This window comes from Sarcophilus harrisii, chromosome 3 (assembly GCF_902635505.1).
Source record: "Sarcophilus harrisii chromosome 3, mSarHar1.11, whole genome shotgun sequence".
NCBI lineage: Eukaryota > Metazoa > Chordata > Mammalia > Dasyuromorphia > Dasyuridae > Sarcophilus > Sarcophilus harrisii.
In genome coordinates, this window is record NC_045428.1 from 327220494 (window position 1) to 327235509 (window position 15016).

Here is a 15016-nt window from a genome sequence, read left to right on the forward strand (position 1 = left end):
ATGTGCTTTGCTGTACATAGTTTTATTTGATACAATAATCCAATCTACTATTATAAGTATTATCATCACCATTTTACAAATAAGGAAACTGAGAATCAAGAGATTACCCCCATGATTACAGAGCTAATATCAAGGGTGTTTCAGTTGTAAAAAAAAGTAGGCCGGCAGGTGGCGCATGCGCTCTTCTAATCAATGGTCCCGCCCCCCCCCCCGCCTCCCCCGCCCCCTCTCTACTTTCTAAACCGCTCCAGAAGCTCTCCTTTCCAATGCCTCGGTCCCTCCCTTGCTCCGCCCAATCTTCCGCTCGCGGGCTCCAGAGAGTGACGCACTTCCGGTGCTGCCAACTAGTGTGCGGCGTTTCCCGAGTGAGGACGCGATGGCGGAGCCGTGGTCCAATAACGTGACTGAGGCTATGCCCGTGGCTACGGCCTCGGGGTCGAAGACGGTGAACGCGGTTCCCAAAGAGCTTCTGTCTCTGGATCCGAAGCTGCAGACCGAGTTTCAAAAGCGGGTGGCGAGCGTCCGCAAGCGCGGAGCTAATAAGGTGAGCGGCAGTTGCGGATGGGCTGATGGGGACGCTTGCACGTGCTCGCCACCCGTCAACGGTGGCTGCAGGGAGGTGGAGCCGCGCGCGCCCGTAGGGGCCCGGCGCGTGCCCGGGGGGTTTGTGACGAGGCGGACACGCGCGTCCCTTAAGCCCTGAGTGCGGCCTGGGGGGGCGGGTCTCGCTGCCTGTCTCAGCCCGAGAGCGCGCGGTTTAATTTTCCTACTCCCCGCCCCTCCCCCCTTTTTGATGACTCTTTCAGGCTTCCTGCGCCTTGGTAGGTGAGGGTCTCCCTAAGAAAAGTAGCTGAGCTTATACTTGACACGACGTTTATTGGGAGGAAGGCATTTTCAAGGGAGATGATGGGGAAAGGGAAACACTAGTGATGGAAGGGGGTTTGCCTTTAAGGGACGGGCTGTCTGTGACAGACGCCGTACTATACGTACCCTGGAGGAGGAGACGGACACGAGCTGGGTCACGCAGAAACAACGTGGTAGAATTAAAGCTGCAGGGGATCTTGGAACACATCTGGGATTTGGGTTGTCGAGCCAAAAAAGCCCTGATGAGCAGATACCAGAGACTTAGAATGTAGGCAAGAGACAGAAAATATGGCTTTTTGAGAAGAGACAACAGTAAAGACAGTAATCTTGTGTTAACCAATCCTAAATGTCTTAGAGACTCCTCTTGTCACCGTCCCCTCACAATATATTCTTCTGCCCTTCCCTCTGAGGTGAGAGCATCAGATATAGGCAGTGGGGCACAAGCAGTACAAAAGTTCTCATATTCCCACTCTTCCCCCAGCCCAAATAGTTTGGAAGTAATTCAGGCTCTTGTTTTTCTGTTATGAGACAATTACTTTTGGGGCACTGTAAGTCATTCCCACCTTTCTAGTTTGCACTCTAAAGCAGTCCTATTAACTTGGATGCTCATGTTTCAGAGACTTTTAATCACAATGAATAAATGTGTGAAAGGTTGAAATTTAGCTGTTTTTTAAAAAAAGATTATCTATGTGCATGGTGAATGATTTTGTAGGCATTTTTAGAATTACAAGTATCGAAAGGGACCTAAGAAGGCATATAAGCCCCATTTTACAGATGAGAGTTGGATTAGGGAATAATAATAGGGATAAGGGAAAACTTTTCTTAGGTTAAGTGAGAATGAGAAATAACGTGAGCTCTTTTCCTGCCATCTTTTCAGCCAGAGAAACTGACTCCTGGAGTGGTATATTTGGGTCACCTTCCCAGAGGACTTTATGAACCTCAACTCAAGGAATACTTCACTCAATTTGGAACTGTCAAAAGACTCAGGCTCTCCCGAAGTAAAAAGGTAAAGATTTTGTAGTTGAAAGGATCATAGATTTAAAGCCTGACTTTGGACCTTAAGAGATTGATTTTACATATTTGCAAACAGGCTTGAAGAAGTTAAGTTTCTTGCCCAGGATCACACAAGTAAGACTTATCCAAGGCAGAATTTAAATTCAAGTCTTCCTGATTCCAAGTTTAGTGCTCTATTCTTAATTTAGTCTGTTTTATGGAAGAAGTTTATTTTCTTTCTGTAGAACTTAATACTTTTACCCCATTTTCTGTTCCTTTTGCAGTGTTTTTACAGCCACTTTGCATTGTAGACAATTATAAATCAAGAATTTATTGGAAGCATAATTGTGCTCAATTTTATTCAATACACCATGATTCCATGTTTGTTTTTGTGTCAGAAAGAGGGAATTGAGTATGTTGTCTTTCAATTGGCTTGTATAGTATTAAATAATTTCCATAAAAGTCAAGTTCAGCTAAGTTTAATTATTTCATTTGTCATATTCTTTTTAAAAAAATGTATTGCAAGGGGTGGGTAGATATCTGTTCTCTTGCAGAGAGTTTTAATTTTTCCCTTGAGACTGAAAAACAATCCTTGAAAGGGTGAATTTGAATTGTTTTTCAAGAGCTCATGCTCCTCATATACTATCAATTGATGTCTTTCCTTTGTTTTAAGCTTTGTCAAAAAAAAAAAAAAACAAACTTCAGTTATTGTTATACCTTTAAAATTTCATTAACAGGTTTTTTTTTAAAAATCCAAGTTTCTTGTTTCAGTATATATACTGCAGCATGTGGCTCTGTGACATTCCTGTAGTTTTTAATTAGTAGAATTAAATAACCCCAGAAGGCTTTTTTTTTTTTTTTTTTTTTTTTTTTTTTTTTTTGGTGGGGGACAATCTTATGATATGGAATCGGCTCCCTTTCAAATCAATAAACATTAAGCAGCTATGATGTGAAAGAGGGATTACTGTAAGTACTGTGCTAAGTGAAGTTAACAAGGACCAAAGGGAGTACCTTAGTTGAACCTTAAAGAAGTTAATGTGCAGATCCTTAAAGACAAGATTAATCCTTGACCTTTGGGTCAAGGAACAGCAAATAGAGTATTTTGATTGAAATGTAGAAGTTATAAGGTAGAATACTGTGAAATCTGGAGTGATAGAGATGGAGCCAGATTGTAGAGTTTTAAGTGTAGATTATTTGTATTTTATCCTAGAAGCAATAGAAAAACTCTGAAGATTCTTGCAGGTTAAATCTGTTCTATTATACCAAAGATTTATAGTCAGATTGGGGGCAACTGGGTGGTGCAGTGGATAGTTCTCAAGCCAAGAAGACTCCACTTCCTTAGTTCAAATCAGGTCTCAAAACATTCATCTCTTATGTGTTATTGGGCAAGTCACTTAACCTTGTTTGCTTCAGTTTCCCCATCTGTAAAATGAGCATTTTTGCCAAGAAAGCCTCATATAGGGCCTCAAAAAGTTGGACATGAGTGAACAACAATATATAGTTGATCACAACATTTTAGACCAGTGGAAGCTGCTGCTTCCAAACTTTTCCCTCCCACTGTCCTTTCTCCCAAGGAAATGTTAGGAATTTTGATCCAGGACTTGAAAATTGACCAACTCTTATTTAAAGATGATAAGATAACTGGCCTGAATATGATTTCTTAGCTTTGGGTGGGCTTACTAAAAATACCACAGCATATTGTGGAGAGTCAGGTTGTTTAGCATACCACCAGTCTTTTTGAAGAAGTTTTTGAAGGGCTATTATGTCCCAAAGTCTAGAACTAGAGCAGTGGTTAGAAGTTGGCAGAAAAAACAATTTACTGGCCACGAAAGTCTTCCAATTCTTAAGATTATTATTCTGAGACCTGAAATGGCAGATGTTTTAAACATCCACACAAATTGATGAGATCCAAGTAAACAAGTCTCTACTTCTCTCTCTTTTTTTTAAATAGCTTTTTATTTATTTATATATACAAAGCTAGTTTTCAGCATTCACCTTTGCAAAACTTTTGTTACAAATTTTTTCTCCCTGCCTTCCCCCACTGGTTGTCTCTCTGGATCAGTGGAATTGATTAGATTCATAAGATAAAATAGTCAATGATTATAGTAACCTAATGTTTGATAAACCCAAATACTCAAGCTTCTGGGATAAAAATCACTATCTGACAAAAATTGCTAGGGAAAGTGGAAAATAATATGGCAGAAACTAAGCACTAATCAACACCTAACACTTTATATCAAGATAAAGTCGAAATGGGTTCATGATTTATACATAAAGGATGATACTGTGAGCAAATTATGAGAACAAGGGAGAAGTTTATCTCTCAGATCTGTGGAGAAAGAAGGAATTTATGGCCAAAGAAAAATTAAGACATTATGAACTTTTGCAAAGTGGATACTTACATTGAATTAAAAAGGTTTTATACAAACAGAAGTCAATGAAGCCACAATGAGAAGGGAAGCAGAAAGCTGATGGGCGAGGAGGATTTTACATCCAGTGTTTCTGATAAAGGTCTCATTTCTAAAGTACATTTTAGAGAATTGACTCAAGTTTATAAGACTACAAGCCATTCCTCAATTGATGAATGGTCAAAAGGATATGAACAGACAATTTTCAGGTGAAGAAATTAAAGCCATTTCTAATCATATGAGAAAATGTTCTAAATCACTGTTGATTAGAGAAAAGCAAATTAGGACAACTGAGGTACTACTTTACCCTTCTCAGATTGGCTAAGGTGAAGATAATGATAAATGTTGGACGGAATGTGGGAAAACTAGTACACTAATACATTTTTTTAAAATTTTTTTTAGTATAATAACTTTTTATTGACAAAACCCATGCCAGGAAAATTTTTTTACAACATTATCCCTTGCACTCACTTCTGTTCCGATTTTTCCCTCCCACCTTCCACCCCCTCCCCTAGATGGCAAGCAGTCTTATATATGTTGAATATGTCGTAGTATATCCTAGATACAATATATGTGTGCAGAAGAACCAAACAGATCTCTTGTTGCACAGGGAGAATTGGATTCAGAAGGTAAAAATAACCCGGGAAGAAAAACAAAAATGCAAACAGTTTACATTCATTTCCCAGTGTTCTTTCTTTGGATGTAGCTGTTTCTGTCCATCATTGATCAATTGAAACTGAATTAGGTCTCTTTGTCAAAAAAATCCACTTCCAACAGAGTATATTTTCATACACTATCATTGTTGACGTATATAATGATCTCTTGGTTCTGCTCATTTCACTTAGCATCAGTTCATGCAAGTCTCTCCAAGCCTCTCTGTATTCATCCTACTGGTCATTTCTTGCAGAACAATAATATTCCATAACATTCATATACCACAATTTACCCCAACCATTCTCCAATTGATTGGCATCCATTCATTTTCCAGTTTCTAGCCATTACAAACAGGGCTGCCACAAACATTTTGGCACATACAGGTCCCTTTCTTTTCTTTAGTATCTCTTTGGGGGGGTATAAGCCCAGTAGTAAGACTGCTGGATCAAAGGGTATGCACAGTTTGATAACTTTTGGGGAATAATTCCAGATTGCTCTCCAGAATGGTTGGATTCGTTCACAAACTCTTTAATATGAGTGGTAATAGTTTCAATTTCATCATCTGAAAATTGTCTGTTCGTATCCTTTGACCATTTAGTACACTAATACATTGTTGGTGGAGTTGTGAACTGATCCAAGCATTCTGGAGAGCAATTTGAAACTAAGCCCAAAGGGCCATGAAACTGTGCATTACCTTTGATCCAGTAGTATCTCTACTAGGCCTGTATCCTAAAGAGATCCTAAAAAAGGGAAAAGTTCTCACATGTGCAAAAATGTTAAAAGCAGCCCTTTTTGTAGTGGCAAGGAACTGGAAACCGAGGGATACCCATCACTTGAGGAATGGCTGAATAAGTTATGATATGAATATAATGAAACATTATTATTCAATACAAAATGATGAATGGGCTAATTACAAAAAAGCCTGGATAGACTTAAATGAACTGATACTAAGTGAGGTGACTAGAGCCAAGAGAATATTGTATGTAGTAACAACAAGCTTATGTGATCAACTATGGTGGACTTTGCTTTTTTCAACAATGAGGTGATTCAAGACATTTCGAATAAAGTTGTGATAAAAAGTAGCTGTCAACTCCAGAGAGTGAACCATGAAGACTCAATGTGTATTACACCACAGTATTTTCATCTTTTTTGTTGATGTTTGCTTTTTTTTTTTTTTTTTCTTATTTCCCTTTTGATCTGATTTTTCTTGGCATGGCATGATAAATTTGGAAATATGCTTAGAATTGCACATGTTTAAACTATGTTGGATAACTTGCTGTTCAGGGGAAGGAGAAAAATTTGGAACATGAAGTTTTGCAAGGGTGAATGTTGAAAATATCTTTGCATGTATTTTGAAAAATAAAGACTGCTGTTTTTTTTTTTTGTTTTTTTAAATTTTAATTGCTGGCCATTTATCATAGTGTGAATTATTCTGTTAGATGTCTTTGGTCTGGCACAGTTAACAAGTAATTTACATGACTTAATTAGTGAAATGCTTTGGTTTGACTATTAAAATTTTCACACTCTGCCTTCTCATTATGGATTTTCTCTTGCAGACTGGAAATAGTAAGGGCTATGGATTTCTGGAGTTTGAATCTGATGATGTTGCTAAGATTGTTGCTGATACAATGAACAACTACCTTTTTTGTGAAAGGCTATTGAAGTGTAAGTATCTCTGTTTTGGAAGATGTTTTCCTGTCAGACTTGTGACATTATTGTATTACGGTCTCCATCCCAGAGATGGACAGTCTTCTCATTTTCTTTTTTGTCTTACATTTAAAATTACAAGTGGTAGAGGTTTTTGTGTATGGTGATCAAGCTGCTCAGCCACTTAGAAACAATTCATTTACTTTCCAGAGTAATTCCTTGTGGATGATGGATGAGATTTAGGTGCATTTCCCAGTTTCCATTTTATAGTAATACCTGTCAAAAATGTATAGGTTATGTAATGCTGTTAAGAGCAATGAGCTTTTTAAAGATAAATTCATGAAAAATTTATTTGCGCTTCCTTTATTTTTAAAGCAAAATAATTAACTTGATCCTTGTCCCTTGGAGGAAACAGGTATGAGCCAGGAAGAAGCATGTCTATAAAGTACCATCCAGGGCATGACTATATTCCTGCCTGATTATACAGTGATTCTTTACTTTTCCAAGTGCATAGGAAAACATTCTACATGACAAATATTCTATTTGTCAAGCTTTTTTCTTACATAAATTTTACCATGATTGGGTCTGAAGGAAGTCTTACTAAAACATTACCATAATTTACAGTGGTTTCAACAAAGCAGAATTTCTCTTAAGTGAACAATAGGTCAGCCTACCCCAAGGTAAACAAAATGCAGTTTGGTATAAAAGAAAGATCTAGATGTGGAGTTGGAAAACCTGAGTTCAAATCACTGTTTTTCTGTTTGCTCTCTATGTGACTTTGAGCAAGTTGGTATCTCTAGGTGGTAGTTTTCAAAGATTGGGTTTGACTTCTGTGTTTTCTTCTAGCTGTAAATCTGTGCTCTGATCTCCACATAAGTGGAATGTTAATGGGTATTGCTTAAAATTATTCTCTAGTTTCATAGTTTTGCCCACAGAATGCAATCTCCCCATAAGTACATGTTTGTTTGGCATCCTCTACTATTTTGCTACTGAGTACCCACTTCATTCTTGAGGTGCTGCATTCCACATCTCGAGCTCCCACACCACTTTGGACAGCCGAGAGGCTCAGTGGATAGACTGCCAGGTCTTGAGTCGGGTAAATTCATCTTCCCAAGTTCAAATAGGACCTCAGACATTACCTATGCATGATCCTGGGGAAGTCACTTAACTCTTTTTGTCTGTTTCTTCATTTGTGAAATGAATTGGAGGAAGAAATGGCAAGTCATTCCATTATCTACTGAGAAAACCCCACATGGGATCAAGAAGAGTCAGACATAACAGAAATGATTGAGCAACAGCAGTCCCATAATAATTCATTACATTTTGATGCCACAGTTGAACTATTTTGCAATTAATTTGACACATGGGTAATATTCAGCTTTTTACTCTGTAAATAATATGATGTTAGAGAGCTTTCTAATATCTTCTGAATAAGAATTTCAGAACTAATATAAAGAACTCAAGGATTTAGTCACCATTGTTCTAACACATGAATTGAAGCATATTATTTATGAGATCAATATTTAATACTTGTTCCTCATTAATTATATTATACAACTTATTATGGTTCAAAAGCTAGTAACTAGGGAAAGCATCTTCAATTTTGCCTGAGAGACCTTTTGTTTGTATTTTATAGGTCATTTTGTGCCACCTGAAAAAGTACATGAAGAACTTTTCAAAGGCTGTGACATTCCATTTTCAAAGCCCTCTCATCCAGCAGTAAAACGCTATAACAAGGAACGGACATATGAAGAAAAGATAAGAATGGAAAAGCGATTTAAAAAGAAAGAAAATAAGCTCCGAAAGAGATTAGCTGAAAAGGGAATTGATTATACATTCCCTAAATTAGTAAGTGTTTCTTCATGAACTACATTTAATAATGTCTGATGTTGTGTCTTAAGAATTTTATGAATTTGGCCAAGTTAGGAATTTATCTTTGCCAAAAGTTAACCTGGGGAATTTATTCAGTTTATTTACTTTGTGGCACCTTAAATCTGAAGATGAGTTGAAAATCACTACCATTCTATAATAGAAGCAGTATGCTAACCCCTACTCCCAGACAAATTAATCTAGTTTTTCCTTTAAAGGTATTGAGATCTTCCTCCACATTTTGTTGGCTCTGTTGTTATTCTCATCATCTGATCACAAAGCAGTCCTGAATGGCTCCAGAGGCTCTCTTGATACTTGACTGATAATCTTGATAAGGAATTTAGAAAAGGGAGCTCTGTTCAATTAAATCATCTTGAATATTTATCTGTTAAGGCTAATATCTCATTCTGTTCTGATATCAACCTAAAGTACTTCAGAGACTTGATTGAATCAAGACCAGACTAGAATATTTGCCCTAGTTTTGAAGGATCGGAACATAATGAACTCAGTGAGTTGGCAGTGCAAAGGATGGTAAGCCCTGACTAGTTTTCATACTTTTGGTAATGCTTCTGGAATGGTGGTTGCTAGCTGTGAGCTTCACCTCATAAACAATTAGAGGGTAAACTTCCTTAGGCCATTCAGCAAGGTGAAATGAAGGTGATTGGGCAAACTTTGTTTTAGGGCCTCCAGTTTTGTTTGGATTAATAGCCCGATAATTTAAGCCTTTATCTTCTACTGGGAGAATCTTTAAAGATCTCAGTTTACCTTTAGAGCAGCCTACAGGGGCTGAAGTTTAGAGAATGGGGAAAGATTTCCCTTCATTAGGAAGACTAATTCCAATTAGGACTGGATTCCTTAGATATTGTCACCCAATTTAAGAGCAGCCTTCTGAAACTTACAAACCTAACTAGCTTTTAGGAAGTCATATAAAACACTTTGGTTTTGAATGAATGACCTTTTGAAGAATTACGCAGCTGAATTTGCAATCCTAAAATTGTATATGGAAATAACTTGCCTTTAAGAAGACAAGATGAAGTTCTTTAGCAGTGAGATAGTGCAATCCAAAGCAGATCCCTTGTATCTCAGTATTTTTTAACTGTGCTAAAGAAATTATATTGAGTTTTGGTTTTTAACTTGGAATTTGAGAGACAAACACTTAATTTTACTGCAATAGATCAATCAGATCGTTAGAATTTTGTTGTCAACTTTTGGGATGAAGGGGTAGCATTTGAAAAGATAATCCTGAATTCTCCCTTAGGGGCCCAGAGATATTTATAGAATTAAGGATTTGGACAGATATACCCATTGCCTCCCATTTAATTAGCTGAGGACAATCAGGAATGCTGTATTAGTTGAAAAAGTTTCTACTCTCCCAACTGCACACCATACTTCACCCTGGCTCCCTCAGTGAACTATTCATTCTCTTCTAATTTGGGATCCCTGAAGATCATAGAACTTGGGCCTCAAGGGCATTTCCTTAACTCAAACAGAAATGGCTGCTGCTTTCATATGGGAAAATAAAGCACATGTACTGGCCTAGAGAAGTTTGTAGCTTGTTAACTTTTGTGTTGTACTATACCTGTTCTCCAATTTAGAAAGGAAGCATTAGGTCTAGCAGCAGCAGCTACAGTGCTTTTGTCTAGCATAGGGAGGGTAGAAGCCGTGCTCAGGCCTGTGTTTGTATTCCTTCCCAACCTAAGATAGAATGCTCAGAGTCTAGAAGTGACAGTCCTTTCCATGACAAATGGGCTAAATGTGAAGGACAGAATGGGCAGCAGACAGTAGAAAAACTTGCAGTAGCAATCAACCCAATGATTGCTTATTTTTTAAGGCAGGCTTATTTTTTAGCTTCTTCCTGAGGTCTTAAGAGGATTGTGTGTCTGTCTTCCCCTTTTTCTTCCCTCCTCCCTACCTCTTTTTTTTCCTGGACCAGTTTAAAGCTGAAATAATTGATTTTTAAAGCAGTTTTCAGGTATGGCTTAACTATGTTTATACAGTGTAGGTTCTTTGGAGGTCAGCTTTGTTACTTAACTACTAAAGTGGGGATGGGGTACATACTATATAATTACAAACATGTTCCCTTACTGTGGATCGGCTGGCTTCCCAGACCTGACTCAGATGTCTTTCTGAACAGCTCAAGTCTTTGGTCCTATTATTTGGACTCTTAACAGCCTCTTCTATAGTCTGTGTTCCCTGTACTGTATTTGTCTATTTTCTTCAAATGCCAATACAAATTACTAATAACTTTCTAATTGGTAAATTTCTTTTTCCCTTCTTTACCTTGCTGAAATTTATCTTAGTCATTTACACCTACTTCCTGAATATTCTCCTTTGGCTTTCATAACATTATTCGTTCCTGCTGTTTCTTTACCTATTTCTATGTCTCTTCAGTCATCTTCATTGATTCATTGTGTATTTGAATATTCCTTAAATATAATTTCCCTCATCTTAGCTCTCTCTAAACTTCTTTGCTTCATCTACTTCCGTGGCTTAATTTTTTACCTCTATTCAATCTTCAAATCTAAATGTTCAATTCCAACATCTGGAACTCCTTCCTATATTTCAAATAATCTCATAGGTTTATGTTTTGAGATAGTGGAGGGGGGAAGGGTAGGCATTTCCAGAACACAACTCTTGTCTTCTCAGTTTTCTTTCTGTTGAGAACACTACCATTTTCCCTCAAAATGTTGGGAATATGTATTTTCTCTTCCTCCTCCTTAGAGCTCATTCAGTTTCAATCTTGTCATTTATTCTCTGCTTACAAGTATACTCTGCATCAGGCTAACTAGTTCTAAATTGGGGGGGGGGGGAGAGAGAAGAGGGGACAAGGGACTAGGTAAAAGATTCTTTGCCTGAGGAGCGCGAATCAGGGAGCCTTAAATCAGGGATGGATGCAGCCTCAATCAAAATGAGACCTATTGAAGACCTTAGCTTAAAAAGGCCAAAGTCTCCCATTTCCTGTAGGGCTATACTATAGCCCTATAGATATATAGTTTCTGATCTATATCTGGTCATTGGACCCAGATGGCTCTGGAGGGGAAAGTTAGGCAGGGGAACCCTGCCCATCTCTCCTTCACTTAAATCCATTTACTACCTGCCTGACATCATGGTCCTCTTTTAGAACAAAGGGCAAACAACAACAAGATTCTTTCCTAATGTATAGATATGAACGTGTTGCATTCTATGCCAAAAAGTTTTTCCACAACTTTTTATGGCTCTTAAGATAAATAGAAATTTTTTGGAACACTCAGCTTGCTGTCTGAATAAACTTCTGTTTTTCTTCCCTAGGCCTGTTAAAAATTCCCCTTCAAGGCACATCTCAGCTGCCATCCTCCATGAAATTTTTACTGATTCTTTTATTCCAACAACTCTTGGATGGCTTTGGTTTTGCCCTCCACAAATTTTCCTAGAGAACTTTGGATTTCATCTTTGCCTTTTTCTCCTCCAATTTTACTAGAAGCATCTAAACCCCTTAAGGGAAGCAACTGATATGTTTTATGCAAGGTTTAAATCTGTTATATATGGACGATTTCAGGGATACTTAACTTGCAGTCTATTAACTCTTTTTTCATAATATTTTTATAACTATCTCAATATAATTGGTTTCCTTTTTAATTCATTTAAAAACTCTTCTAAGAAAGGGGTCTCTGGGCTTCGATGTGATCCTTTAGCCCAGTTTCCCCCACTGTTTGTGGCCCTCTACACTTCACAAGACTGGGGTCGGGGAAGCAGGGTGTCCATGAAAATAAAGGATGAAAATTATCATCAATAACAAGTAATAATCTTGAAACTGTATTAAAACTTTTTCTTAAAATTTTGTTTGAAGGTTTTACGGAACAGGAGAAAAAAGAAGGTTGCAGGGACTACTCTTCAAAAGTCTGTTGATAATGAGGTAAGTGTTTGAGGCACCAAATGTTAGCAGTAGATAACTAAGATTGTTTCAGAGGCCAGCAGAATGAAGATGCATGTGTAGATATGTATTGATGGGAGGATGTGTGTATATATTAAGTAACATGTTAAATAATGTATTACAGGATTTACCCAAAAAAGAAAAAATGAATATTTCAGAAACTGCATTTGATTCTATGGATAGCCAGGTAAATTTACATTATTTACACTGCATAGAGTTTTAGATACAGTAACTATAATAAAGTCTATAGATGAAGATAAGTAATTCATTTCTGTTAAAACATTATGATTCACCTGAATTTATATGAGATGTATAATCTGAAAAAGTAGTATTTGCAATCAACATATCATGGACTTGCAGTATTAATGTTCTCATTAATTTAGAGGGGAAGATATGAGTCTTATTTTATTGACTGCGAATTATTACCTACTTGTATATGCAAATTGAATTAAGAGGTATGATATGACCTTGAAATTAATGTAGAAACCAGTTTTATAGCTGCTTTCTAAAAGTGGACTGATACTTAGGTCTAATGTCCTAACTCTGATTTAGTGCAAATTCACTTGACTTTCCTAGCCTCTTAGGTCTCTTATCTGTAAAATAAAACATTTGGACTAGATTACCTCTTGCATCCTTATTTCATCTTAGAAAGAGTTCACATTTCTGTAGCTCTGAAAATGTAAAGTCTTTATATATACAAATCATAAATGACATTCAACATACTTAATTTTTTTCTTTTGCTTTTTTGTATCTAGGGTCCCACACCCATTTGTTCACCAACATTTTTAGAGAGGCGGAAAGCTCAAGCAGCTGAAATGAATGATGATGATGAAGATAATGAAATTGTACTTAAGCTACCACCAATTGTTAACAAGAAAGCAACTCCATTGACTCAGACTCCACCAAGTTCAAGAAGAAAAAAGGCAAAGAACAATAAAGGTTTATCCTGAATATGACATCTGCCAGGAGAACTTGGGTTTTGTTATTAGAACCTATTCTTGTATAGAATGGCAGTTTTGAGTGGTTGTTCTTAACCATTTATTCATTGTTAGTTTTGTGGGGGGAAATCTTTTGTAAAATTCTTCCATTTACCAATGTAGGTAATACTTTAATAATACTTTAATAATGTTTTTATGAAAGGAAGTAAAATTGCTTTTGTATTTACTCATTCTTTAGCACGTTAAAACAAGTTAAACATTTTCAGGCTTTTTAAGATGTAGAAAAATAGTACTCAGATTTAGGGGAAGAAACAACATCAGTATGCATACATAAAGGGAAAAATTTTAACCTTTTCACAAAAAGTATTAATACATAAGTAACTTTTCAGTTGCCCTACTTGTGCTGCTCACTAATAATACAAATAGTTTCCAATTCTGTTGCTTTTGTTTATCCATAATCCCATAGATGAACCCTGTGGTTGGAAGGAACACTTACTGAAAACTATTAAATCACATTGGTTTGGGGAATCAGCTTGTAATCTAATCTTTGCCCAACGTACTAACAAAAAGATTCTTGTTAAAGGCATGCCCTTTTGTTACTGGATCTGTTATTTTGCAGTAATATTAACACATTACAACTGTACTGTTATTCATTGTCCCCCCAAAAAAATCCATTTGTGATACTCCTGTCCTATAAAACAAGTTGTTCCTAATTGTGTTTACCTAATGGCTTATTTTCACGGAGTGTATAGAAGATGGTAGTTGTTTGTCTTCAGCTACCTACAGATATAATTATTTTCTAACAGTTTATATTAAAATTTGAGAATAATATGTGTTAAAGTGCTTTGCAAATCATAAATGTGAACGATTTAAGCTCCTAGTAGTCAATTGAGAATTCATAAAATAATAGAACTTGGCTGATAACTAGAGAAAAATCATAATGCATGGATACCCACAGGGGTAGGGGGATGGAGGCCTGGATTCTCATCTCTACCATTTTCCCTTTTACCTAAATATGGGCCATCAAATTGGGATCCAGATGTTCTTGGCTTCGTAATGCCTACATTGGACATAAATAGTTAAGTTCCCAGGCTGAACTACAGAGCCTCCTTTCATGTGTCTGTCTAGTTGTGCACAGGCCTATAGCAAAATTAAAAATGATTCTGTACAAAACATTTTTTAAGTTCTACACAACTAAGTTAAGTATTTCACTCTAGGAGCACTTATCCCTCCTATCCTTAACTTGAATGGCCATAAATTACAGAAATGTAGCGTCACCAAGAAGCAATTATTAGAGATGCAAAAACAAAAAACATCCCTACTCTTCCCCCCAAAGTATTCCTATTGTACACATGTGAGATTAATGCAATATAAAGTGGTATTCTCAGAGTAAGGCACTAGAAGTGGAAGAGACCTGGACAGGTTTGCAGAGGATTTGAGTCTTGAAGTAAGGAAGAGTTGAAGGAGGACACCAGTGTAGGTAAGGGGCACAGTAGATGAAAACCCACAGAATTGGGAGTGTTTTTAATGAACAGTAAGAGGGCTGTTGTCACTAGATTATTGATAATGAGAAAGAAAGGTAAAGGGCTACAGATTGTGTGAAGGGCTGTAGGTGCCAAACAAAATTTTATATACAATCCCAAAGCAGCCACTGGAATGTTAGGGCAAGGGAGGTGCTCAAAAATCCTTTAGGAACACAATGGGAGCCAAGGGAGAGAGATTGAAGTGGGGAG

At 37.1% G+C, this 15016-nt stretch overlaps 1 protein-coding gene across 1 annotated transcript; it reads left to right on the forward strand.

Annotated features, from left to right (window-relative positions):
• Positions 1-299: 299 nt before the first annotated feature.
• Positions 300-14114, forward strand: NIFK (nucleolar protein interacting with the FHA domain of MKI67). The gene is made up of 7 exons (XM_003763776.4): positions 300-544; positions 1742-1870; positions 6476-6584; positions 8203-8414; positions 12262-12327; positions 12470-12532; positions 13101-14114. The coding sequence occupies exons 1-7, from the start codon at positions 377-379 to the stop codon at positions 13293-13295; spliced, it is 942 nt and encodes a 313-aa protein (XP_003763824.1). The 5' UTR covers positions 300-376; the 3' UTR covers positions 13296-14114.
• The last annotated feature ends 902 nt before the right edge of the window (positions 14115-15016 follow it).